The sequence below is a fragment of the Urocampus carinirostris genome, chromosome 12, assembly GCF_059441175.1.
Source record: "Urocampus carinirostris isolate Australia breed hairy pipefish chromosome 12, RoL_Ucar_1.0, whole genome shotgun sequence".
NCBI lineage: Eukaryota > Metazoa > Chordata > Actinopteri > Syngnathiformes > Syngnathidae > Urocampus > Urocampus carinirostris.
In genome coordinates this window covers 41749593-41776869 of record NC_142360.1, presented here as the reverse complement: position 1 = coordinate 41776869, position 27277 = coordinate 41749593, and the positions used below count along the sequence as shown (strand labels likewise).

The 27277-nt window shown below is 52.4% G+C and overlaps 1 protein-coding gene across 1 annotated transcript in view; it reads left to right on the top strand.

The window, feature by feature from the left end:
- Nucleotides 1-25747, top strand: part of frem1b (Fras1 related extracellular matrix 1b) — a 32546-nt gene extending 6799 nt beyond the window's left edge. Inside the window, exons 6-35 of the mRNA XM_088349819.1 lie at nt 308-631; nt 1416-1524; nt 1593-1724; nt 4869-5213; nt 5299-5441; nt 5518-5714; nt 6269-6359; nt 6739-6906; nt 6968-7176; nt 7242-7335; nt 7399-7651; nt 7954-8136; nt 8296-8484; nt 8557-9000; nt 10729-10873; nt 12977-13118; nt 13835-14027; nt 15992-16265; nt 17455-17884; nt 19667-19868; nt 20777-20921; nt 21023-21152; nt 21212-21284; nt 22129-22278; nt 23079-23320; nt 23391-23426; nt 23911-24063; nt 24172-24281; nt 24352-24467; nt 24887-25747. Of these exons, the coding sequence (XP_088205945.1) occupies nt 308-631; nt 1416-1524; nt 1593-1724; nt 4869-5213; nt 5299-5441; nt 5518-5714; nt 6269-6359; nt 6739-6906; nt 6968-7176; nt 7242-7335; nt 7399-7651; nt 7954-8136; nt 8296-8484; nt 8557-9000; nt 10729-10873; nt 12977-13118; nt 13835-14027; nt 15992-16265; nt 17455-17884; nt 19667-19868; nt 20777-20921; nt 21023-21152; nt 21212-21284; nt 22129-22278; nt 23079-23320; nt 23391-23426; nt 23911-24063; nt 24172-24281; nt 24352-24467; nt 24887-25047 (5583 nt within the window). The 3' untranslated portion in view covers nt 25048-25747. The remainder of the gene's footprint in view (nt 1-307; nt 632-1415; nt 1525-1592; nt 1725-4868; nt 5214-5298; nt 5442-5517; nt 5715-6268; nt 6360-6738; nt 6907-6967; nt 7177-7241; nt 7336-7398; nt 7652-7953; nt 8137-8295; nt 8485-8556; nt 9001-10728; nt 10874-12976; nt 13119-13834; nt 14028-15991; nt 16266-17454; nt 17885-19666; nt 19869-20776; nt 20922-21022; nt 21153-21211; nt 21285-22128; nt 22279-23078; nt 23321-23390; nt 23427-23910; nt 24064-24171; nt 24282-24351; nt 24468-24886) is intronic.
- Nucleotides 25748-27277: the final 1530 nt, after the last annotated feature.

Sequence of the window (27277 nt, the reverse complement as noted above, 5' to 3'; positions counted from 1 at the left end):
GAAATTAAGAAAGGAGAAAGAAAGAGAGAAAGATGAGGAATGGGAGAGAGACAGAAGGAGAGAAAGAAAATAGAAGGAGAGAGAGAAGAAGCAAGTAGGGTTAAGTTGACTCAGTTCAAGCACAAAAAAGCCAAAATTCTTTGAGTAGAAAATGAGCCAGCACCCACCGGTGGGCCAATTTTACAACAGCTCTTAGCTGTCCTTAGAGGGCACTTGGGTGCCCACGGGCACCAGGTTGGAAACCCCTGTGCTATATGTACTCACTGCGCTCACCATTGACTTCTTACCAAATGTTCTCCCTCTCAAGACCGAAACAGTGTGGCTGCCGGTCCGGATCCTCGGGGCGACGCCCAATCAGCCGCCGCGAGCAGCCTTCATGGCCTCCTTTATCCTGGAAGTGGACCAGTTTGTCCTGACTCCCATCACCACGGCGACGCTGGACGCCGAAGACCCGGAAAGCCCCAAAGAACACCTGGTCTTCAACGTGACCGTCCCGCCCCCGCGGGGCTACGTCACGCACCTGGACGAGCACAACAAACCGGTGGGCTCCTTCACCTGGTCGGACCTCCACCACCTGAAGGTGGCGTACCAACCGCCCAACACCAGCCTGCCGGCGCGAGACAACTTTCAGGTATTTGTCCATGATCCGCAGCGCTTATCCTCGGTAAGGTCGCGAGGGTGCTGGTGCCCGTCCCTCCGGGCAGGGGGCAGGGGACACCCTGAACCGGTTGCCAGCCAGTCACAGGGCACCGGAGACAGACAATACCTAGGGTTGATTTGGAGTCACCAATGGACCTGCCATGCTGGGTGCTGGACCTCAGATCTGAGCCGCAGACACGCTAACCACTCAGTCGCCGTGCCAAACAGTCACCTTCAGTACTGGCGCTCAAAGACCCTTTCAACTGGGATTTTCAAAGTGGTCTTCCCGAACTATATTTTAACCATTTCCAAAATGTTCGAAATATGGGATTTATTTGAGTAGAGACCTCACACGTGTATGATGCGCAGTTGCGCACCCCTAACCAAAAGAAGAACAAAATCCCAAATAAAACGGCCAAAATCGGCTTTCCCCGCACGGTGTCTGTCAGAGGTAGGACAAGTAGCTCGGAGTTAAGCCGATGCTCCTCAGGGTTGAAAGAATTCCGGTTCCCATGCCTACTGGACCTCTGCTCCGAGTGGTGTTCGACCTGGCACGAGGAGTTGAGGACGACCCCGGACACACTTGAGAGACTACGTCTTTCAGTTGGACTGGGAAGGCCTTAGGACCCCGATGGACGGGTCAGACCACGCGGCTGTGTGTCTTGACTTCACCGCGCGGTCGGCCAGAGGGCTAAATTTGCCGAGCGAGTTTATTGAAGCAAACTAAAGGAAACCGAAAGTTCCATCTGAATAAGTGACCTTTGTTTTCGTACCAGATGGAGTTCCGGGTGGTGGACCCTTCCTTCGCAAGCAGTCCCCCCATTGTGGTCCACGTGTCCATCAGGGTGGCAGAGACCAAGGCACCCCGGGTGTCCTGGAACACGGGTACGCTAGGGGATAAAACGGGCGCGAGTCCTCGAAGTGGGGTAAACCGTGGCGCCTTCCGCCAGCAGGTCTGGACCTGCTAGAGGGCCAGTCGCGACTCATCACGTGGGCCGAGCTGCAGATCGTGGACAGCGACAACTTGGACCGGGTGGTCCTGGTGGCCGTGGACGGGCCCCGGCACGGGCGCCTCCTCGTCAGAGGTGAGCGGGCACACTTGAACCCCCGTGCTACCTTATCTACATTTGAGCTCATTTCGGAACGTTTGATCCCCCCCAAAATAATCATATGAAAAAACAGCAGAGATCTGACATTTTCCGGTCTGGACTGGTTCTGCTGCAATAGCCTCCTTAGTTGTGGGGGAGAGCGAGGAGTAGCAGCTGTAAATTGTTCCAAGCAGCAGCAGTAGAGATAATATATACACAAAGGGAAAACCCAAAAAAGGCTAAAATAGGAACCCAATTGGAGGAGCACAGTTCTAAGGTCTTGGGAACCTCCTGCGTGGGTTCAAATCCAGCTACCGGACTTGCAGAGTTTGTATGTTCTCCCCGTGCTTGCGTGGGTTTCCTCCGGGCACTCCGGTTTCCTCCCACATTCCAAAAACATGTATGGCTAATTGGCCGGTCCAAATTGTCCCTAGGTGCGAATGAGCGAGTGAATTGTCTGTCCCTGTGTGCCCTGCGACCGGTTGAGGGTGTCCCCCGCCCACCGCCCGAAGATAGCTGGGATGGGCTCCGGCACCCCGCGACCCTACTGAGGATAAGCGGTGCAGATCACGAGATGAGATGAACCCAATCGTCAGACGTGTGCCAGTGGACATGCGGTCACGAGTCGTCGAACTGCCCGGTGGATGAAGCTGTTGGTGAGCCTGGTAGTGCATGAGCGGAGGCTTCTCTATCTCCTTCCAGAGGGCAGGAGGCTGAGGGTGGCTTGTGTAGCGGGTATTTGCTTCATACTAAACTCATAATGATGCTATTACAAATCTTGATGGCCCAACCGCTGGAGGGCAGGGACCAGCGCAAACACAAGAAAGAAAAGGAGAAAAGGAGTGGAAAATACAACAGAAAGTTCTGAATCCCGCGTCCTGAGATTGCGTTAAGCTCAAAGTTTGATCTTTAAGCGGGGGACTTTCCAAAGAATTTGAAGATTCCACGACTGTCAGGAATAGAAAAAGAATGTCCTGCTCAATATCCACGATCCTTTCTTTTATTTTCCTTCCCTCCTCTCACGCAAATCCACCGGTCCGGCCCCCGCCAGACCGTTCTTATCCCCGAGCTAAAAGTATCGGGCCAAATGGCGCAGCGCCACCTTCGGGCCCAATTAGCGCCGCCCGTCTCCGGCGCGGCGGCTAAGCGGCGAGCGGAGGGCGAGCGCCGCGGCGCTCTCAATCTGTCCTCAGGTGAGCGGCTCCTTCTGTCCTGGCACGGGAGGGACGCCACCAGGTGGCGACGGCGCCGAGAGGGGCTTTCGGCGAGCGCGCCGCGCCCGCTAATTGAATCCGTGTGCCAAAGCCTGGCCGCCGCCCGCCACGCGCCGCTCCCTGCTAGCGTTAGCGTGGTGACAGAGGGGGCTGCTAGCGACGTTTCTCGCGAGCTGACGGCGACACCTCTTCTGTTTTGTTTTTTTGAACAATATGTCCGACGAGGAAAATAAGCCGACCCCTTTCGCCTTCCTGTCCGATCGGCCATGAATTCGAGACGTCCCCAAAGTGGATCGGACGCTCTTCTTAGAGAATCTGATCGCTTTTGCTCTCTTTTGAAAGGAAACGCTCAAGCTTTTGTCCCAAACTGCAAGTGCTACTCACAGCGAGTCATCCCCGTTGATCAAAATCTCAATTTAAACTAACGATTGTATTTGACACCTTTTACTAAAGGTAGGTCAAGTGGCCAGTTTACAGCTCTGAAACATCTGCAACTGCGTATTTGACTTTTTTGACGTCGTGAAAGAGTCGTAAAGGTGTGACTTCTCTCTCCGGAAGTCAATCGCCGCTCGTCCACATTTGAGTGCGGTCATCTCATGAAAAATGGATCCCGAGCGGCATCGCGCGCGTTTACTTTCGGCTCCGGTTTCGATACGCGTGGAAAAATGGAATCCGTTTATGGGAATTTGGCTCATCGAGGCGTCGATCCTCTTTCAAATCGCTCACTGGCGATCGGAGCCAAAGTTACGCGTGCGGTTTGTATTTTCCGTACAGGCGGCTTTAGGCAATGGCCGGCTAAGGGCCGTGAAAAAAACCCTCGCAATCGGTTAAGGGCGGTGTCAATCGAGAGGTCAGAGAGTAATATTCCAAGAATACTGGTAAAAGGGAATAATGTGGCAAAACCGAGGCAATCCCACAAGGAAAGTCAAATGACGCCGACGCGCTTGTAGGCGGATTTTTTGGGATATTTGTGGGCATTCTGCTGGCTTCGGAAGTCCATATTTGACACGCTTGGAGTGGAAAATTGTTTCGCGACTGGAAGTATTCCACACGTGGGCGAGTTTTAGATTTTGTTCAACGGGGGATGTTTTCTCCGACGAGTATCTTTTGAAATCCGCGGTGAGAAATAAGTAGAAGATATGCCTTTCCGATGAGCAACGTGTAAGCGTCGCGGCGGCTAATAACCTGAGACGTTTAGGGCCATCGCGCCCTGAAAACAGACGGTCTCGGGAAGGTATGCGGGGTCGAGCCTGATTTGGTCTGGGAAAGGAGAGCGCCTGAGAGTACCCGCTGCTGTCAATCTTTCGTTTGGCGCACGCTCTGCTGCAACAGCACGCACTGTACCGCCCGTTACAATCAGCCGAAATGAATTTCCCCGAAGTAGGAGTCTCCAAACTGCTGCCGCTTGAGAACAGCTGAGGTGCCCGCATACCTGTTCTGAAAATAGCTCGCTCGTGCTGAGTCATTGTGATTTTCGGGTAAAATGCGACTGAGTTCATTGAACTCGACTTCCTACGATTAAAGGTGGGCTGACTCTTTTGAGGTTTCAGTTGAGTAGTTGAATCTATCTGTTACCAAATATGTGCCTTCATTTAGAAGGGATAATATGGGCAAGTGGGAATGAATGTTTTTTTTATCCGGGCTAACCAACAGAGGACACCAAAGGACCACCACAAAAAAGTTGTTCATCAGTCACCACGTCTATAAAGTCAAAAAACAAACATTTTAACGAGAGGGATCGGGGCGCCTTCCGAGTTTCTTCTTTTTGACCGATTTTGTAGCTGGAGTGGGGGTGCGTTCGTAGCGCAACGTATGGAATCGGGTGGGTCGAAGTCCATTCGATGGTAGGGTGGAATCCAAAAATGTTTCCTGGTAGGTCCCCACCCCTGCCACTAGGCGACCGACGGCAATGCGGATGTTCCCGCAGGCGCGGCGGCCTTTTCCTTCAGAGTACGAGACCTCCGGCAGGGTAGCGTCGCTTACGAGCACTCGGGCAGCGACAGCACCCGGGACCACGTGGTCTTCCGCATCAGCGACGGGCGCCACAGCTTGCGCCACAAATTCCCCATCAACATTTTGCCCCGCGACAACGCGCCGCCCTTCCTGGTCAACAACGTGGCTCTCCAAGTGCCCGAGGGAGGCGCTCTCAGGCTCCGGCCCTCCCATCTGTTGGCCTCCGACCTGGACTCCTCCGACGCTCACGTCCTCTTCAGGGTGGACTCCGCCCCCGAGGCCGGACGCCTGGTGTCCGTGTCCGGTCCCGACGACCCAGGTGAGTCTCGCGTCCGAACCCGAACCGCTCCGATCCGAACGTTACGAGTGCAAAAAAAGCATCTGCCGGGCGCGACTGCCGGCAGGCCGCCCGGTCTCATCCTTTCTCCAGCGAGACCTGACCCGAGGTCTGATCTTCTATCGACACTCCGGAGACGAAATCTTCCAGGATTCCTTTGAGATCACGCTGGCCGACGCCCACGCGCCCCCCAACCTATCGCAGGCTTACGTATGTCCCGACCGCGCCTTCGCCCCGAGTGAGGACTCTTCCCATTGGTGCTCCTCCCAACGGGTGTTGTGCGCAGACGGTGTCGGTGGTGGTTTTCCCGGTGAAGGACCTGCCTCCGGTGGAATGGGACCAAAGCGTTCGCCGCCTGACCCTAAACGAGACCCAAGTGGCTTTTCTCACCCGCCGGCACTTGCGCTTCACCCAGGTGGAAAACCCCAAAGGCGACCTCACCTACGTTGTCACCCGTCCTTGCTACAGCCCGCAACATCCCAGGTGAGCACGTTCGCGGTTCAATGAGGCAACTCGTGCTGACCGGTTCGATTCCAGGTCCCTTGGTAAAATTCCACTGCGCTCGGAGACCGAGTGTATAATATAGATAATGTGTATACGCCTCAGAATGGGAATTTGAGGGTTCTGTGAAGGATTTGAACTTTTCTAAACTGAGTCTTCAGATGTTGTTTCTGGAAGCCCCCATTTCCGTTCGAGGGGATACTGGCCCGAGTGCCCCCACTAACACGAGGGCCACTCCGGGCTTGCCTTTCCACATCTGATCCAACTGCTCTTTCAACCTTTGCTTCTTCTCCAGTTTCCTTTTTCAGCTGGGATGGCCACATCTACCATCATCACTCTCTTCTGCTCTTCTGCACTACGTCCACTCTGCTTCTCCTCCCCCGATACACTCTCGTCAGGGTTCATCTGGCTGAGGCAATTACTAGCAGGCCTTTGACCGACGAATGAATGCAATTCAAACGCAATGCTCTGAAATTCAAATGTGCCGTGGTTCTGAAAAGAAAGAAACTAGGTTTCCTTCTGATATGCGTGTCCAGTTTGATGGACGCGGGTCGTCTCTTCTTCGTGGACGGCGCCACCGCCCTAAGGCGAGATCCGACAGCTCCGGCGCTCAAGTCCTTCACGCAGGTGAGCAGCGACAGATTCTAAACCAGCACAAGCGATCACAACGCTTCCAGCTCGGTAGCCTAGATGGTAGGGGGCCCGCTCCGAGACTGGGAGGTCGCAGGTTCGAGCCTCGGCCGAGTCATACCTAAGACTCACAAACTTGGAACTCGTTGCGTCCCTGCTTGGCGCTCGGCATTAAGGGTTGGAATCGGGGGGTTTGCTCACCTAATGACTAAAATGGCTGCGCCCCGTTTGGCTGCGGCTGCATCGGCTCGCTACAGTCTAACTGTACGGGTCAGGTGTATCCACATTTACTTCTGTGTGCATTGTTACAAAGAATGACAAGAAAAGTCAATTCTAATTCTTCTATTCTTCTATTCTTCTTCGTCACTCACGGCAGCACGCGGTGGACCACCTGAAAGTGGCTTATATGCCGCCCTTGGAGGACATCGGACCCGACCCGCTCCATGTCCGCTTCGTCTTCTCCGTCAAGGACAGCGGCGGCGGCGTCGTTGCCGACCTCGACTTCAACATCACCGTGGTGCCCGTCGACGACCAGCCCCCTGAGGTCGGGACCGTCGACGACTCGGTGTCGCCCCCTGTTGTCCTTGACCCGCGTGTACGCTTAGGCTTTCAGTAATCTGCTTCGCGTGGAGGAAGGCGGGACTACCTTTGTGACTGCCGAGCACGTGCTCGTGCGTGACCGTGACACCCGCGAGCCGGATCTCGAGGTGGCGCTGGAGCGCCCGGCACGCCGCGGACACCTGGAGCTGAGGGGGCGGCGCCTGCAAACCGGAGAGGCTTTCACGCTCGCCGATCTCCGGGGACTGGCCGTCAGGTGACGCCCCGACTCTGAAGAGTCCCGGGCTGGCACGTGCTTGAGCGTCTCCGCCTGCCTCGCAGGTACGTGCACGACGACTCGGAGAGCACCGAGGACCGCGTCGGCCTTCGCGTGACCGACGGTGTCAACGGCGTCCTGTTGGACCTGCTGGTGCACGTACGTACGCGCGGGGAAATTTGCTTCGACCGAGCGAACTCGCCTTGAATTTTTCCCTCCCAGGTGGTTCTTGTAAACGACGAGCCTCCGAAGTTGGGATCGGGCCTTAGAAAGGAACTGCGATGCCCGGAAGGGGGCCGCGTCCAGTTGACGGCCGACTACCTGACGGCCACGGACCGCGACAGTGAGGACGCCGCCCTGAGCTACATGCTGGCGCGCCGTCCCGCTAGAGGCGAGCTGCAAAGGGCGGGCTTTTCCGTGGACAAGTTCTCGCAGGAGGACCTCCTGCAGGGTTCCGTGTTTTACGTGCACACGGGTGAGACGTTAGCTTTCCATGTGACACGAACCCTTTATGAGTTTCCCGGCCGTGAAAACTTCTCTGGTGCAAGTTGTTCAATATGCTAGGCGAACGTGCCGGACTGATGCTATCGAGCTAGCTTTGTCAAACACTGCTAAGTCTCACCATCCAACTATTTTATCGACCGAGCTAAACAACAATGCTAATGCTTCTAATCGGCTGCGAACTTTGCAAAGCTAACATCGTTACGCTTAGAAGGTTGTGAAGATTACCCCGACCAATCACGCTAACTCGAGTTGGCCGACTGTCAATGCTATCAGGTGGCGAGATCGGTCCCGAGTCCGTCTCCGATACCGTCACGGTCATCGTCTCCGATGGCGACGAGAGGGGGGAATGTTGCCGCGGCGACACCCCGCCCGTCCCGCTGCACGGCACACTTCCTGTTTACGACCTCAACGTCACGCTACTTCCTGTCAACAACCGAGTTCCCAGAGTCGTCCTGGGTAAGTATAAGCGTCCGTTTTCATGGGGGTTCCATTCCCAGGATAGTCCCACGGGGTCTTCTCGAGATGTTCTGAAATTCCGTCTTACCCGTCGAGACGTCCTATCGATGCCCAGTGCGCACGTTGTTATCGCACGAGTGTTTGCCCGTCCGACCGCAGGAGCGTCTACGTTGGCGGTGGACGAGGGTTCGCGGGCGTGTCTTTGCGCGGGTCTCCTGGGGGCCTCGGACCCCGACAGCGACCCCGAGCAGATGACTTTTCACCTGGACGCCAAACCTTCGCACGGCTTCCTGGAAAACGTGAAGCCGACGGCGGGATCCGAAAAAAGCAACGTCGGGATTCCCGTGGGTGCGTGACCGGCAGAATCGGGCGACGGGGACGCGCGGCGACCCTCCTCGAATCTTTTGCCGCTCTCGTCAGACCGCTTCACGTCGGAGGACCTGACGGCGGGCTTCGTCAACTACGTGCAGTCGGAGCACCGAGGGGCGGAGCCCAGGACGGACCGATTGCTGATCAGCGTGAGCGACGGCCTGCATCACTCCGCCTCCGTCCCCCTCCGCGTCCTCATCAATCCCACCAACGACGAGAAGCCGTCGCTGCGCCTCGCCAACTTTACGGTATGTCGGGAAGTCCGCGTGACCGCCGCGACACGCGCATTAAGCGAGCATCCCGTTATCCAGGTGAAGGAGGGGGGTACTCGGGAGTTGAGCCCGTCCCTCCTGGACGCCTTCGACCTGGACGCTCCCCCGGACGAACTCACCTTCAGCCTGGTCGGGGCGCCGGCGCACGGCAGCCTGAAGGCCGGCCGCGACCCTTTTGCCGAGGCGGACGTCACCTCCTTCACCCTGAGGCAGTTGCGAGAGGGTAGGCCCCGCCCCTTCCCGTCACCTCCGTCCGGATCGGCGCGTATTTTCTGAAGGTTGGCCCGACATCTCCTCGCTCCCGCCACGTGTCGCTGCTGCCAAAATGAAAGTTTTTAGTCAGGCATTCAGTGGAACGGATATTCTACCGAAAGAGTTGAAAGTCATGAAAGATTTTGCCCAAAGGGTCGGATCAAGATACACAGCAGAGACCTGAAACTGTTCTTCATCCATCTTGTCAAGTCAAGTCATTATATTTTTGTGACGCCCTAAATTACAAAGAGTCTCAAAGGGCTTCACAGGTTATTACACTATATTACACAGACTATTTTTCAGATTATTATTATACATTAGCCTGCTCTGGAGCTGACGAGAAGAGTAGGTTATTCGTATGCTATAGAGTAGAAGTGAGTTTTAAGCTTAGATTGAAACATTTCCACTGAGGTTGCAGATCCCATCTCAGGGGGAAGAGCGTTCCGCAGCACCGGTGCCCGGATGGAGACCAGCAGAACACTTCTTTGCTCTCGGGATCACCAGAAGACAGGCACTCTCAGAACGTAGGCTTCGGCCCGGGACATAGGCGGAAATCAGATCTGAAAGATAAGAGGGAGCAAGTCCATGTATGATTTTGTATAACACTAAGAGAACCCTGAAATCACATTTAAGGCCAACTGGGAGCCAATGCAGGTTAACCAAAATCGGTGTGATGTGATCGTACTTTTTTGTCCTAGTTAAAAGCCTCGCTGCGGCATTTTGTACCAGCTGAAGTGACTTGATTCTAGACTTCGGGAGACCAGGGAGTAATGCATTACAGTCATCGAGACGGGAGGTAACAAACGCGTGACTTATAATTTCCGCATCCGACTGAGACAGTATAAGACGAATTTTAGCAATGTTACAAAGATGGAAGAAAGCGGTTCTAGTCATTTTCTTTACATGCGTTTCAAAGGATAGATCAGGGTCAAATATGACACCTCCATTTTTAACTGAGTCACTCTGTGTGATGTGACATTTGTCATTTTGGTGGACCAATGACTAACATTTCGGTCTTTTCAGAGTTAAGACGCAAGAAGTTGAGTGACATCCACTCTTAGCTCAGTGAGGCAGGCCTCCAAATTTCCACAGTTTAGTGTGGAAGATTCCTCCAACAGAAGATAGAGTTGAGTGTCGTCTGCGTAGCAATGGAAGCTGATATTGTACTTGCGAATAATATCAGCTCATGGAAGCATGTAAATGCTGAAAAGAAGGGGGCCGAGCACTGAACCCTGTGGAACACCGCAGGTAACACTAAAGGGCTCAGATGTCATCTCGCCATATTTAACACAGTGTGTCGAAAGAATGACTGTGGAGTTTGCGGACACGGTTGAGGAAACCGTCCGACCAAAGTGATCAGAGATCCGAGCGGCGCGACCGATGTCTTGCTTTGACGCCGCGATCTTGTCCCGGTTCAAGAGACCACCGGGCTTTAAAACTCCTTGAAAAAGCTAAAAGACGACTTCGCCGACAAGTTCGAGGACGAGACGGAGGTCCTCGACGTCAAAACGGAAAGTACTCGCTGACGGAACGGCCGGACCGGACCGTAGGCTCTTCCGGTAGAAATACACGGAAGACCGGACCGAGACCCGATCGAACGGGAGCGAGAGATGTCGAGGCGAACGTGACGCGGATCGTGCCGACGTGGATCGCAGGTAGGTGAGGACGGCGCGATGACGGAGATGTTTTGTGCGTCCAGGCCTCGGCTTGCGCTACCGACACGACGATTCGGAGAGCGCGCTGGATCGACTGACTCTGAATCTGACGGACGGCGTCCATTGGCTGACTGCCACCGCCGCCGTCACCGTTCTGCCCGTGGACGACCATCCGCCTCGCCTCCTCAAGTACGAGCGCACGCGAAAGAGTAGGGCGTCGGGAACTTGACTTCCGTCGCGCTGACTCGCTACTAGAATTGCTCACGGAACGACTCTATAGTCGAGGGAAGGAGTGACCTGGGAAGGAGGACCGTTTCCCATACTTTAAAAAGGAAGCAGAACCCAATCGCGTAACGTTACTCACACTTTGTTGAGGAGAAGAGAAGCGAGCGCACGCTCGATCCGGGGAGCGTCGGTCGCGGAAGTCGATCGATCGGAACCGGGAAGTGGTCAAAATCAAACGGATCGGGGCGAGAACAAAACAGGAGCAAAACACAGGAAAAAACGGGGATTCGCAGGGCTTGACGTATCACGACGGACTTTAGCGGGAGTTTCGCGGACGCTCCGACAAAAGGCGACTCGCAAGAAGCGTTTAAGTAGGGAGCGATCCGTCAATGCGTTTCAGCCGGTGTCCTTCGGCAGGGCCAATTGGGCGTCGTGGCAATCGTGACAGAACCTGGCGCCACGCGGCGGGGACCGATCGGGCGCCCTGGCAACCGTGAAAAAAAGAACATTTTCCCAGCAAATAGAACGCGCGACGTTGACTCGGAGGGACGGGAATTCCCACTATTTTTGGAGAACGGCTCTTCCGATGATTTTTTTTCACGATATTTTACGAATAATAATAATGCGGCAAAGGCTTCGCTCATTTCGCAGGCAGAAAAAAACACGTGAAATATAAATGCGGAGATGTACCGATCTACGACAAAATGGTTTTTGAAATACAAAAAAATTTTAGCGATGGACACATCGAAAACCTGAAAACAATCAAAGCAAAATTCCAAAAATGAACTCTTCAGCGATGGAGAGGATATCCTCTGAAAAAGAGTCAAAGAAAAAGTCAGCAGTCTAGGAAAGCAATGGCTATCGTTCAAGTGAGTCTAAATTGGGCTACTTTTGGGCTAAGGATAGATAGGGTACTTTCTTTTCCGTGACCGTCCGTCACCTCCAGATGTGACCAAAGCCAGCTGCGTTTGCATTCTTGAAGCAGAATGGCAGAATTGGCCTCAGTTTACAGCAGCCCGTCGACACCCAAGGATCCTAGAACATAGATAGGAACGGCCAGCGCTTTATCGTAGTCGTCAAAGCGGAGGCTCGGCCTCGGGGGAGCCGCGAGAGAGACGTCCCCCGCGTTGCCGTGCCAAAGAAGCTTTTCGGCAGCGGCCCCTGTCCCGGATCGGGGGAGGGAGGGAGGGAGGGAGGGAGGGAGGGCTGTTTTCGGCACGCCGGCACGGAGAGTAACATGTGGCGAGGTCGCCCGAGCGGCTGAACGGTCCCGACCGGAACCCCCCTGCGGGGCCGGGGAATGGCGGCGGAGCGGCGGCGGCGTCGGGCGTAAGTAACGCGAGCGCTCGGCAGATGTGGGCCGCCGCCTCCTGCAGGACCTGGCGCCCGTTTTACTTCCGAATGAAGACGCAAACAGACGCTTTGTCGTGTAGGCTTCCCCCCCCCCCTCGCCGACACCAGCTCTGGCCCCGGGGTGGGGGGCGGGGGGGGCAACCCGCTCCGCGCGTCCGCCTCGTCGGCCCCTCGTCTTCCGCCCGGTCGCGTACGTCGCAGGCGTCCGTCACGCGGCCCGCGGGCCAAAACCGGCCCGCCGATACTTTGAATCCGACGCGCCTGAGAAAAACGAGCCCCGCTTTGAAATAGGTCCGCTCGACGTCACCCGATACAGCCGGATTTCTTTCTGTCGCAGAGACCGTACGGTGCAAAATGAGATGGACAATTTGCTAACGTACGGCAGCTTTACCTTACCCCGCGACAACCGGAGTACAAGTCTGGCTTTCCTCTCACATTGAATGGACTACGTGTGGAAATAGACTTTACTATCAGACGGGCTACAGGTTTCTCTTTGTACCGCCCTGATGGTTGTCCATTGGCTGGAATTTCCTCTAATCTACAGGGAACAATGACAAGCCAATGCAACTTGGTCTGTTACTGCGGCGACACAAAAAGACAGCTTCTCACCCGCGTGTGGCAATCTGGCACCGTTCTCCACAGCATAGCGCTGTCGTCACATTTCACGGCATCTTGCCCCCCGGTCGGTCGTAAACAGGTGGTTTTCCGTTTCAGGAACGCCGGCGCGGAGACGGAGCCCGGCGCCCCTCGGACGCTCTCCGCCGTGGTCCTCCGGGCCGAGGACCCGGACACGCCGCCCCAAAGAGTGTTCTACCTGCTGGAGGCCGTACCTCGATTCGGAAAACTGCGGCTCAAGGTCTCGCTCCTTCGATTTCGACGGAGCAAAATTCAGGATTTGCTCACATCGAGCCGGCATCGGGAGTAGTCTCTGAGTGTAGTGGAATTTGACCAAAGTGCGGGTGGGATCGACCGACTGATTGGAATTTGAGGGTGTTCTGGCAAAGGTCCGAATGAAAACCGCTTTATCTAGATGGTTATAACATTTATGAAATGTGTGGCCCGCGAGCCAATTGCGGCCTGCGTGAAGAGTTCGTTTAGCCTTTTTGAAGTTTTTAGGTTGTTTTTCGCTCGATTTTTGGTTTTAGGTTTGATTTTTAGTTTTTCGGTTGTTTTTGAAGTCGATTTTGGGTTGTTTTTCAGTCGATTGAAGATATGATTTCTGGTCATTGGTGGGTTTCCGGTTGCTTTTTGTTGTTTTTATGATGTGCTTCTCTTTGCCATTATTGGACGGTTATTCGGTCGATTTTTGTTTTTTTTGGTTGTTTTGGGGGTCGTTTTTGTTGCCCTTGTCGATTTTCAGTGTGTTTTTGTTTTTAGGTTTGATTTTTGTTTTTTCTGTTGTTCATTTGGGTCCTTTTGTTATTTTTTTAGATTTGATTTTTTTTAGCTTTTTTTTTTATCATTTCTCAGTTGTTTTTTTCCTTGGTTTTCCTCCTATCGAGCGCCTTTTCATATGCTTTTCGGTCCTCGTCCCTACTTTTGAGCGCTTTGTCCCGGTCTTTGTCTCGGAAGGAGCCGAGGGGGTGGCGGGACCTGAAGGCGGGTCAGAACTTCAGTCAGGACGACGTGGACGCGAACCGCTTAAGCTACACGGCGGACCCGGACGCTCCCCGAGACGGAGACGGTTTCCGCTTCGGCCTGAGCGACCTGGAACACCGGAGCTCCGCCCACACCTTTCGCATCAACGTCAGGACCGCTCGCGCAGGTCGGGCACCGATAACTGCCAATCTTCCCTGACATTTTCCTCACGGGTCCGAGCGTTGGCACAAAGTCGGCGAGCGGCGCTTGAAACAACAGTGAGCGACCGTATTTCCGAGTGTGGCAAGACCATTGCCACACTTGGGGCGGCAGCGGCTCAGGAGGTAGAGCGATCGTTTTAGGATTAAGGGATCCCAGTTCGTATCCCGGCTTGTCCGTGTTACATGCCGAAGTGTCCTTGGGTAAGACACTGAACCACTAATACCCCCAATAAGCAGGTTAGCAGCCTTACATGGCTGCACAGATCAAGGCCGCTATTGGGAAATGTGAAGCACACTGTAAAGCGCTTTGGGAAGTCTTGACTTGAAAAGCGCTATATAGAAATGCAGATAATAATAATAATCATTCATGATCAAACGTGTCCAAAACTTGACATTTTGCGGAGTTTCCGGCAATGCAAAATGATTTTTCTCTTTTGAATCAATTGACTCATGTACTATATTTTGTCGCATAGTATTCACATTTTTGAGGGCTTATTGAGTCGGTTGCAAGATACACAACTGTACTTCATTGCATTTTTTAGTGGAAGTACAATGTTGGCAACAAGATTGACTTGATATAAGCGGAAATGATTTGAATGCAACACAAACGTTTTCTTCTTTTTTCGGTGGGTTTTTTTCAACTTTTTTTTGAATTCCTTTAAAAAAAATCTCATTGTGTTTATTTTTTACGAGCCGTTACTTTTTTCCTACATTTCTTTCTTTTCTTTTTTTCTCTTCCTTTTGTTTCTTTTTTTCCTCAGCTTTCCACTCCTTTTTCCCGTTGGTATTTTTTTCTTTTTTGTTCTATTCCCCCTTTCCGTGAAGTCATTTTGTATATCATTTGACTTCATATTTGGTCATGTTGGGATGACAGAAGCAAAAACAGCCCGAAGAGCCGTTTAGGACCCGAAAGAGCCGCTTCCTTTGAGTGAGCCGCGCCGAAGAAGCCGGTTCTCGACAAAGTCGCCAACTTCGTTCGACTCGACTTGAAAATAGCGCATTCGGGACACAACGTCGGGGGAAGCCGTGTATTTTCACCTTCACGCACTGTCACTTTGACTCGAGTCGCTTCTTAATAAGTCATTCGGAGGCCTGATTTTTGTGCTGGATTTTCTCGTGCGCTGAGAATGTGCGAGCAGTGCGCAGCTTAGAGGGAACACTGGTCGAAGCCCCTCCCTCTTTTGCACGTTCTCCCCGTCGGCGGTCTCGACAGCAGACGCTTCGCCGGTGCCAAACACGAGGCCTTGGCACGAGCCGGGGCCCTCATCCATTATTGAGGTCCGGCGAGGCGCCCGCTTTGCCAGTCGGGTGAACTCGGACCGGGGGCCGCGAGGGGCCACGGGGGGGTGGGGCCCTCCGGGAGCCCGCGGAAGGAGGCGGGCCCTTCTGGCGCTCGGCAGGGGAGGAGGCGGGACCCTCAATTATTGACAAGGCGCGTTTATGGTTGACGAACTTTGGGGTGATGACATCATCAAGCGGGAGATTCTTTTCTTACCAAAGTGAAAAAATAATGAGAGGAAAAGTAGACGAACCTCTCCATCTTTTTCTCTTACCCGTTATCTTTTGGCTAGTTTGGAAAGAAAGAGAAGAAAGACAAAGTGAAAATATGAGAGGAAAAGAAGAGGAACCTCTCTCTCTCTCTCTCAATCTTTGTCTTTCTCTCTCTCTCTCTCTCTCTCGTCCTCTTTGTTGCTCTCTCTCTTTCTTTCTTTCTCTCTGTTTATTTGATCTCTTTTTTGCTTTTTTTCCTGTATGTTTTTTTCCTCCCAAGTTTTATCTTTCTGTGTTTCCTTTTTTCTCTCTATGACTTTTATTCTCTCTTTCTTTTCACGTGTCGTTGACGTCCTGATGTTTTTGGTTGCCCTGGGTCTGCCCTTGTTCTCTCTCTCACTCCTTTTCTCTCTCTCTCTCTCTCTCTCGGTATTTCCAGGCGAGTTGCGTTTGAGGACGTCCGAGATTCGGGTGTCGCGCGCGGGCCAAGCGATCCCCGTGGACACGGAGGTCCTCCGGGCGAGCGACGGCGGCGGGCGTCCGGAGCGGCTGCTCTACAGCGTCACCCGGTGGCCGCAACGGGGTTGGCTGCATTCGGCGGCCGCCCCCTCCGCCCCCCTCCGCACCTTCAGCCAATTGGACGTCGCCGCCCTGCGCGTCTTCTACACGCACGACAACGGGCCCCTCGGCCGCGGCGGCGGCGACGCCTTCGGGTCAGTTCTGCCTAACGGGTTGGAGGGAGGGACCTCGAGAGAAATCCGGGGGGAAAGAAAGAAAGAGAGAGAGAGAGAGAGAGAGAGAGAGAGAGAGAGAGAGAGAGAGAGAGAGAGAGAGAGAGAGAGAGAGAGAGAGAGAGAGAGAGAAAACTGTGGAAAAGGGGATAAATAAATGGAAAAAGAGAAAGAAGAAAGAGAGGCAGCGAAAGAGGGAGAGACGAAAGAAGAAGAGAGATAAATGAAGGGAAAAGGAGAAAGAGAGCGAATTTCAGAGAAAACTCCAACTCAATATTCTATCCGTCTATCTCGGTCATATCCCTAGAGAGGGGTGACCGACGGCATGACAAACATGTATACAATAGCAAAGAAAATAAAGGGAAAGAAATAGCAAAAAACACACACCATTTTTGGGGGGGGGGGACGGCATGGCCAACCCAATTGCCCAAACGAGTTAGGCACCTGAGTCGGTCACGCTTTCGTCCCTCCGGATGAAACGGGACACCGGAAAGCGGCCGTCTCAACTCAATATACAGCCACGCAAATACGACTAGAGAAATGCTAGCCAAAAAAAAAAATTGTATAGGAAAATCTTACGAGGACGGAAAGGCCAAAAATAGGATACCGGAGAAGTAGCGGCAGAATAAAAGGACGGTAAGAAACCGAGCTAGAAAGGACGAGGAGGGGAAATACCGGAAAGGAAAAAGGACGCCCATCAAAAAGGTAGCCGGACGATCTGGCAAAGGAAGCGTTTCTCACGGGGGCCGTCTTTGGCGCGCCGCCTTTGGCAGCGAGATGCCGAGCGCCGCCGTTGCCAACGACGAGCGGCTGCCCGTTTGGCGGCCGAGAGAAGCGCCGACAGATGACGAGCGGCCGCCGCCAAGATGGCCGACACCGCCGACAGATGTTGCCGGCTGCCGGCGGAAAAGGCTTATTTTTGGCCCCCGGCAAAATCCCGCAAAAACGCAGGAGTAGACGCTCAAAATAAGGAGAGGAGACGCGGAAAGGAGAACGGGAGAGGACCGTACGCCACGTTAAATTCCAGACTGTTCTAAAGGCCGAATTCTGTGGCGTAGGGTGTCGTTTATATCGTCGTGTCTTTTCGATTTTGTGGTGGACAATTTTCGTCCTATCGGGTCCCGTCCGGAGATTCGGCGGTGTCATTTCTCGCCTATATGTTTCTTTTCAGTTTTACGGTGAGCAACGGGAAACAGACGCAGGAGGGCGGGGTCAACGTGACCTTCGATTGGTCGGAGCCGGTCCCGCCCACTCTGGAGGCGGCGGCGGGGGCCCGCGTGCGCCAGGGGGGCCTGGTGACCGTCGGCGCCGACGTCCTTCGCCTGAGCCGCGCCGGAAGCCGCGCTTCCGAGCTGACCTTCGCCGTTGGCCGCGGGCCGCGCTACGGTAGCCTGCTGCTAGGGGGCGTGCCGCTCGACCCCGCCCGCCCCAGCTTCACCCAGGCGGACGTGGACGCCGGCCGTCTGTCTTACCGCCACCGGGGCGGCGCCGGAGTCCCGCCCCTCAACGACAGCTTCGAGTTCCTGCCCGGCGACGGGCGCCACCCGGGCTACTCGCGATTCGGCCGGCCGGAGACCCGGGCGGCCGTCTTTCATATCCACGTGAGTCCCCCGTCCGTTTCCTCTCGACTTTTAAAGGGACCTTGTAGAAAACGAGCGCTACGAGCATAAAAAAGAAAACAAACTACGGACGTTTTTCTTTTCGTTGGGTCATTTTGCAAAGAAAGGAAAGAGAGAAAGCGAGGGACAAAATATGGACAAAATGGGTAGAAGGAAGAAAAGAAAGTCAAAGGAAAGAAGAACTATGAATACAAAAAGGAAAGGAAAATAAAGCAAAATAGTCAAAAGAAAAGGACAACGGAAAGGAATGAAAAGGAAAAAAAGAGAAAAACAAAAAAAGAAAGCGGAAAATAAATAGAGGTGATAAGATAAAGGGGAAACTAAAAAAACATAAAAAGGAAAGAAAAAACAAAAGAAGGCAAGGGGGCAGAAAGAGCAAGATTTAAAAAAAGAAAGATAAGAAAAACGTAACAATGGAAACCCAAATAAAAATATTAAGACAAGAAAGAAAAGTCAACAGGAATAAACAAAAAGAAGGAAAAGTAGATCAAACTAAAAGTACATTGAATAAAAAGGGGGAAAAGTAAAAAACGTCGAGGCAAAAAAGGAAAAATGGCAAATAGGCTAAGAGGAAAATTACAAACGAAAAATCATGACAATAAAAGAAAGGAAAATGGATAAAAATATGAAAAGAAAAAGGTTTGTTTTCTCGATCTTCTAACATCTAAAAAGCCATGTGGCCACAGATGACAGTATTTGCAGAGTTGATCTCCGATATGGTTTTTTTCCTCTTCAATGAGGTCTTTTTACCACAAGGGGGCGCGCCTTCCCTCTCATGACACTTGAAAAAGAAGCGATCCTAAAGAGAACAGCGGCGTTCAGCGGCAGCTGAATGGAACTGCAACTGCTCTCAAAAACGCAATCAATGGATCAAAACAGACGGGAGACTTTTTCAGAAATACTACTACAAAAAAAAACCTATTCCATAAATAGTACTGGATTCAATAACAGTAGAGTATTGCAAGCAACATACTGCACAACCCCAGCGAGACAAAGGCTATACTACACGAATGCAGAAATCGTTTTACTACAGTAATACGACGACAGTACTACACAAACTAGTACAGAAATACAACTACAGAAATAATACTACTCCAGACATAAACACTAAAAAACACTACGACAGAAAAATATTCTAACAGAAATCCTACAGCATCCAACAAAAATACAACAAAATGATGAATACCGCAAAAGGAAATAGTACAAACATCTTTGGCCAGAACGACTAGAAAGCACGACCGAATTTCTAAAGAAAACGCGACGATAATCGGACTTCGGAAATTCTGCAAAAACACCATGACAGAAAAATACAACAGATAGGCTAGCAAAGTATTATCGCGGGTATACTACAGAAATACTACAAAATGATGAAGACTACAAAAAGAAATTCTACAAGAACACAATGACTCAAAAATACAACAGATATGCTAGCAAAGTATTACCGCAGGCATACTACAAAATAATGAATACTCCAAAAAGAAATACTAGCAAAATCTTTCAACTGAAATACTAGCAAATCATCCCCTTGTAATTCGACCAAAACATATGAAAGAAATGCAGTTGTTTTGGACAGTACGGTAATTCTCCTAAAATACCACAAAAATATGTATTTTCGAAAACTAGGGAAACACTCCAATAATACTACAGAAATACACCTGACATACGACGACAGCGATACTATCAAAAGCACAACAAGGGATATATTAGAAATACGACTAAAAATACTTGCAAAATCTCTGTCCTGTTCTTCTCTCCCCCCCTGAGGTGGAGGCAGTGGACCGGTCCGCCCCCATTTTGAGGACTTTGGTTGGCCCCAGCGAGCTCCAACGGCTGCCCGACGGCCGCTGGGCTCTGCCAATCACCTCCAAGCATCTCAGATTCCAAGACGCCCACACGCCGCCCCATTGGCTGCAGTACGCCGTCTTGGACCCGCCCACCTTCGGCCACCTAGAAAACCTACACACAGGTAAGAGGAAGAAAAGAAAACGCTAAAAAAAGAGAGAGAGAAGGACATGGAATCGATGAAGGAGACTATAACAGGATGGGAAGAACAGAAGAAAAAGAAATAAAAAAGAGAGGAGAAAATAAACAAGAAAAAGGGGAAGGAAAAGCAATCAAAAGAAAAAAGGAAGAAATAAATAATAGAAAGAATGAAGGGAAAAAAGAAAAGAAATGAAAGAAAAAGAGAAGTAAGGGAGAAAAAAGTGGCAAAAAACCCATAAAATTAAAAAAGCAAAATTTGATAAGCAAAAAAGAAAAAAAAGAAAGATGTACGAAAGAAAGGTTTGGTAGACAGTCAGTCAGGAGAGATGACATCAATACATTTTCAACTTGCAAGGAGAACAGGACAGAACTCTACAAAACATTCGGATAAAAAAATTGCAACACGCTCTAAAAGCCTTCGCACGAGCTCTGTGATAGAGCCCCCCTAAAGGGTGTCAACATCAAAAATGGATCCCAAAAATGGACCGTTTACCAAAAAGGCCTAAAAACAAACAAAAAAAACTTGACGAGAAGTATAAGAGAAAAAGAGCAAACATTGCCCAGTAGAGGAACTTAAAACCCTCCCAAAATTGACACAAAAATAGACCAAGAACCATGACAAATAGACCGGAATCATCCAAAATAGGATTTAAAAGGGCCGCCTATTGATGAGAAGGCCGACACAAAAACCAAATACCCAAAAAGTGCCACAAAAACGGGACATAAAAACCAGCATCCTGTGGCATGTCATTCATCCGACACTAAAATCCAATCGGACATCCCGAGACATCCCGATCTCGCCGTAGACGGTCTTCGTCTTCGTGGACGAGTCGCATCAGGTGCTAGCATATGTTTAGCACGGTCGCGGCTAACCTCTGTTTTTTGGGTCAGGGGGCTACGTGCGAGGACGTTTCACGCAAGGCGACGTGGACCGACGCTCGCTGGTCTTTGTGGTTCCCACCCACGTGGACTCCACCCGAGACAGCTTCCGGTTTCGAGTCAGCGATCGGGCGGGGAACGCCGCTCCCCCGGGAACGTACGTTCCTCTCGCGCGCTAAGCTAACCGCGATCCGACGTCGCTCTTTCCATTGGCGCGCTTTGCTAGCTGCTATCAAATGTCGATCGTTCCTTCGGCAGGCTGGATCTGTCCTGGTCCCGGATCGAATTGTCGGCCGACTGCTACCGGATCTGCGAGTCGGCCGGGACGCTACCCGTCCGGATCCGAAGGCGGGGGAAGAGCGCCGAGCCGGCGTACGTCGCCATACAGGTGGGGGCGCTGCTAAGCGCGAACGCAAGCGGAGGTTTACAGCCGGGTGTCTTCTTCAGGTCCGAAACGGGACGGCCAAAGCGGGTCTGGACTTCACGCACGGCACTTCGCGACTCGTACAGTTCGATCCAGGTGAGAACCCGGGGAAAGAGCCGACGGGATGGGGATCTTGCGGGGTTTTTTTGCCCTCGGGGTCAGGAGAAGAAGTCGGAGACCCGTGCGGAGACGCCACATTCCGAGAGGAACGGTGAAGATCTTTTCGGAGCGGACCGTATTGCCTCGCCCCACGAATCCGCACGAAAGCACAGAGAAATTTGACGGAGAGGGAGACGTCATTTATTGATATTCGTCGGCGTTCAAACAGCCTTCTCGTTCGTCTAAGAGACGATCGGCTTTCTTATACCCTCCGGAGCGGACGCATCCCGTCAACCATATCACGTGTTGTTTTTCTCTTACCGGGCGCATACTTCCCAGAATCGACCCATCTCAGCCGATACCGTTTTGCAATCGTCCACACGTTTCTCATCAAAAGTTGCCGTGACCCAGCCAAGTTCCCGTCAGCTTTGGTGTTCCAAACCGAACAGGGTATTATCGCTGCGCTGACATTTAACCTCGGGAGAAACGAACCCCCGATTTCCTGTTTAAACAAATGTGTCCTCGTTACGTCGATAAGCTCTGACTTCATGATTCCGCAACATTCTCACCCTTTTCTAGACCAGGATCCAGAAGGCAAGGTCCTTATCCGAGGGATCGTTCCTCCTGCGGTTAACTGGGTAGATCTCGGGGCACAAAAGGTCCCGAACGCTTCGGCAGCTCGGGTGACTTTCACCGGAAGCGGATGTTTCCTAACCGTAGGGCGGGAGACGCCGTTCCTCGACGAGTCCGATCGAGAAACAAAAGCCAGAGTTAATAGTAACGCGCGGACGGGAGGACCCCGACGCCGCCGAGACTCATCGTAGGGTGATTTTCCCGGCAGGGGTGCGGGAGAAAACGTGGAACGTCTACCTGAAAGCCGACGGCCTGGAGGAGAACGACGAAGACTTTGCCGTGGCTCTGCGGGACCCCGAGAACGCCGTCTTGGGACGCGCCGTCTCGGCCCTGGTGGTGATCGTGGACCCCGGAGCAGGTGAAACGATTAAGACCCGAGCGGTTCGGGGCCGGCGCGCGAAAACAGAAATGAAACCAGAAACGATGGCATCGGGAGGCATTGGAAACGGGACCGAGTTTAAGACCCCTGATTTAGGCAATCGTCCTGGAACAGTGTTGATAAATGTAAGATTAAAGAAGTGCAGTGGGGAAAAAACCCTAAGCCTAACCCTTGAATGCCCTTAGGCATCGTTGACATATACTTCACTGAGAAATATTGTACTTGACCTCGGATCATTTAAACCAGGAACAAAGTAACAAACAAACGAGGGCTCGCAAAACAAACAACGTGTCCAAACAATATCAACTTCAAAATATCCAAACATAAACAAACGGGAACAGAAAATGCAAGAAATCAAGTAACAAACGAACGAGGGGTCGCAAAACAAAGAACACGTCCGGGTAAAATGAAACCTGACACTATCCAAACTAGAAAGAAAGACAACACCGGAACAGAAAATGCAAGGAATTAAGTAGCAAACAGACGAGGGGTCGCAAAGCAAAGAACAAGTTCGGGTAAAATCAAACCTGAGACTATCCAAACCATAATGAAAGAACACCAGGAACAAATAAGGCAACGAATAAAGTAACCAAATTTCAAATTCCAAATTGAAAAGAAAAAAAGAAACGAAAACGACCCGACGACGCGTTCTGTCGGAAATGTCCTTATAAGGGCGGGACGGGTGTGCGCTCATCGGACACACCTGCGGCCCTAACGTGTCCGCTATTCAAAACGGAACGGACTCGGGACTAGCGAGCTTTCCAACCTCTCCCCGTCAGGACGTTGCCATCCGGACCGGGAGAAAAGTGCCGAAGCTCCTCCCTTTCCTCCCCCGGCCCCGCCCACGCCGGCCACGCCCCGGGCGACCCCGACCGCTCTGCCGCCGGCGGAAGACGACGCCGTCTTGAAAGCGGAGACGGAGCTTTTGTGGGAGGAGAGCACCCACCCGCCCAGAGGCGACGTCCCCAACCGGCGCCCCTTCGCCGCCGACCAATCGGATCCCGGACTCCGAGGGGGCCGGGTAAGCGGGCCGGCCGTTTCCAGGGAGGTCTCTCTCGCCCGGGTCGATCTAACGTTTTGCGTGTCCTCAGGTGCTGCCGGCGGGAGACCGGCCGAAAGTATGGACGGTAAGACCCAAAGACAACCTGGACCTGAAACCGGAGTCATCCCGAGAATATTCGACCCAAAGTTAGGTTTTCTGGGCGGATGCAGTTCAAGGGACTTAAGAACTGAGGGAGGGGTAGGGTGCTTAAATTGGGGATGGGATTTCATAAAACCGATGAGAAAATACCAAACATGGGCTCACAAAACAAATAACATGTCAAAACAATTCAGGACATGAATCCAAATCAGAATGTGGATCGGGACGTCATTCAGAAACAGAGCCCGAATCCAATTTTGGACACGGATCGGGACGTCCTGAATCGAATCAGTCAGATTATGAATGTGAATCGGGACACGAATCAGTCGAATAGGACCAGAATCGGAGCAAGAACGGAATCGTAACGTGAATCGGAACCGCAGCCCGAATCAAATCAGAACCTGTATCGGAACGGAATTTTGGACTCACTTCGGAATCTTGGCCTGATGAATCGACTTCTCCTCCATCAGTTCCACAGTCTGACTTCTCTCCGGTCGGAGGAGGCGGTAGAAGCCCTACCGGCCGTCGGAGCCGCGAACGGACGCGGCCCAGGTAGCGCCCCTCGGATGGAAAACGACCGAAGCGAGAAGAAGAAGAAGAAGGCGGAGTCGCACCCTCGCAAAGTATGACCGTCGGCTCATTTTCTTCAAGTTTCTGCGTCCGCTAGCCGGTTTGAATTTTCGGGTGTTTTTGGAGGCGCGTAAGCGAGCCGGCTTGTTTGCGTGTTGCAGAAAGGTGACGGAGGCTGCAGGGAGGGCTGGAGCTACCACAGGGGGCGCTGTTACCTGGCCAGCTCGTCCGTCGGCAGCTGGGCGAGCGCGCGGCGCTATTGCTCCTTCCTGTGAGTCGGCCGAGCGAGCTCATCGAAGCTAGGCTAAGATAAGCTAAGCTAAGGTGCTATCGTCGGACAGGTGGGCCGGCAGCCTGCCGAGCGCGGCTTCCCGACAAGATCTGGCCTGGCTCTGGAGGTTCGCCGGCCGGAAGCCGTTTTGGATGGGGGGGTCGGTGACCGCGGACACGCCCCGAGGTATGGAAACGAAACGGAAAAAAAGGAGAAAGAGAAGATATGGGGATTCCTTTTCTCCTCTTTTTTTCGTCTTTTTCTCTTGCCCTATTTGTTTCTCATCTTTTTTGACTTTCTTTCCATTTTTCCTCTTTCTCCTCCTTATTTTCCTCTTTGTCTTCTCTTTTTTTCGATTCTATTTTTTTACTGTTTCTTTTCTTCATTCCACTTTGGTTGTTTTCTTTATTTCTTTACTTTTTCTCTATTCTTTGTTTGACTTTTTTTCTTTACCCATTCTTTTAAAACGTTTTCCTTATTTTTTTATCTCTTTCTTTCAGTTTATTTTTTTAACCTTTTCCTTTTTACTCTGGTTTTACTTTCGTTTTTTTTGCTCTCCTTTTCCCATTTCCTTTGAACCGATAAACGTCAGGTGTGTTTTTCAGGAACGGGGGCTCCCGACTGTCCCCTGGCCGAGAACGCGTCCCGCCGGACGAGCGGCGACTGCGGCCCCCGCACGCTGCACGCTTTCATCTGCGAGGCCCCGGCGCCCGTTAGCGTTAGCGCCGGCGCTAACGCCTCGTCGACGCCCCCCGCGACGCGGTAGACACGAGCGGAGGATTTTTGGGGCGACCGGCCGAGTGCATCGAAACCCCGCTCGGCGTCGCCGACGCCGTCAACGCGCTCAAACGTCCATATGGCAATAAAACGGCAGCCGTCTCCAAACCGGAGCATCGTTCTCGAATACCGACGTCTGAAAAAGGCTCCCTCCGTGGCATCGGTGACCCTTTACCGAGGACCGTATTCGGGCAACGGGTTCCGCCGTCATTCGACTAACGAGAATTCTTTGAAGCGGAAGAAAGGTTTTTCTCCAGGAAGGTTGCGAAACGGCTCTCGGCTTCGGGAGGCCGTCGGATCCTTTTCCGGAACCCGTCCGGCGCGGTGATCGGGAAAAGGCAGGAAAAACCCCGTTCGGTCTTCCCAAGGGTCGGCCGCAAGCGCTTCCGAGCTACTCCTTTCGACCGTTCGCCGCGCCATTTGGGACGGACGGGTTCTCCTTCGCTAATACGCGGAGGTGCCGACCCGCGCTTATATATATTTTCCTGGAGATGACGGTAACGCGCCCGCTCGCCAGTCTTGCCACAGAGTATGGCGTCCCTCGGCCGCACAGGGGCTCACGGGGACCGGGATCGCTGGCAGTTTCGGGATCTTTTGTAACGTCCGCGATGATTTGACGGTCTTGCCGTATGCTAAATGTTTGCAACAGCTGCTTTACCAATAAATGACATTTTGGAAATAAGCGTAAATCATCTGCATTTCTCTAGCGCTTTTCAAGTCAATGAAGAGCTCCCAAAGCGCTTTACAATGTGCTTCACACTTACCCATTCACACACCGATAGCAGCGTCAGCCATTCCAGGCAGCTACCTGTTTATCAGGGGTATTAGGGACTCAGTGTCTTGCCCAAGGACACTTCCACATACAACACCAACCTGCGACCTCTTCAGCACCTAGAAAAGAACCTTGAATAAAACAAAGAAATTGGGATCTTGAACAGAACCGTTTGGATAGAAAAACAACACTGGTTGAATTTTTACCGCGGATTAGATTCCAAGTGGCAGCACGGCGGGGCAGTGGTTAGCACCCGTGCGGCACAGTTCTGAGGTCATGAGATCGAACCTCCTGTGTGGAGCTTGCATGTTCTCCCTGCGCTTGCGTGGGCTTCCTCCGGGCACTCCGGTTTCCTCCCACATTTCAAAATCATGCATGTCAGGTGAATCGGCCGGTCCAAATTGTCCCTCGGTGTGAACGAGTGAGCGAATTGCCCGTTCCTGCGATTGACTGGCAAGCAGTTGAGGGTGTCCCCCTGCCCACTGCCCAAAGATAGCTGGGATGGGCTCCGGCAACCCCGCAACCCTACTGAGGATAAGGACAGCAGATGATGGATGGATGGAAGATTCCAAGCGTTGGTGTCATTTGATAGAACCCCCTTAAAATCCCGGCACCACGAGGTGGACTTTGGTGACGTCCTCTGCGGTAGAGCGGCAAAGAATCCTCACGTCCAGCGACCCGATCGGAAGGCGGCGTGTCCGGGTTCAGACACCGCTCCGGGACGCCCGTCGGCCGCTTTAGACCTCGGTCTTGTCCGCTGGCCGGATGCTCTCTGAGCCTCTTCGCTGGCCCAAAAGGAGCGAAATTCAATACTGTGACCGGCTTCCTGGGCGACTCGTTGTCAAGGCAACCTGGACAATTCAGCGTCGTATCTGATGCACATGTTCTCACATAGCGAGAAGCGTTTTCGAGCACTTTAGCCAAAAACATTTTGCTTGATTTCCTTTTTGACATTCTTCTGCCCGAGTACAGGCGAATGGGTTGACTAGTCTACTCCTCCGGATAGAGAAGGGCTCTCGCAATCCTTCGAGCCGCAGCCCCTAAATCTCAAGGGGGTTTCGGAGCAGACTGTGTATCCGCCTGGCTCCAAAAATATACACAAATAACAGAGAACTTTGACAGAGAGGGAGACGTCGTTTATTGATATTCGTCAGCATTCAAACAGCGTTCTCATTCGTCTAAGAGACAATCGGCTTTCTTATACCCTCCGGAGCAAAAACATCATGTCAGATATATCACATGTTGCTTAGTGCATCCTCTCGCGATGACGCGCTAGTTTTTCTCAAAGTGCATGCTTTCGAGAATTGACAAGAATGTTCCTCTCAGAATCGACCCGTCTCAGCCGATACTGTTTTGCGATCGTCCACATGTTACTCATCAAAAGTTGCCGTGACCCAGCCAAGTTCTCATCAGCTTTGCTGTTCCAAACCAAGCGGAGTATTATTAC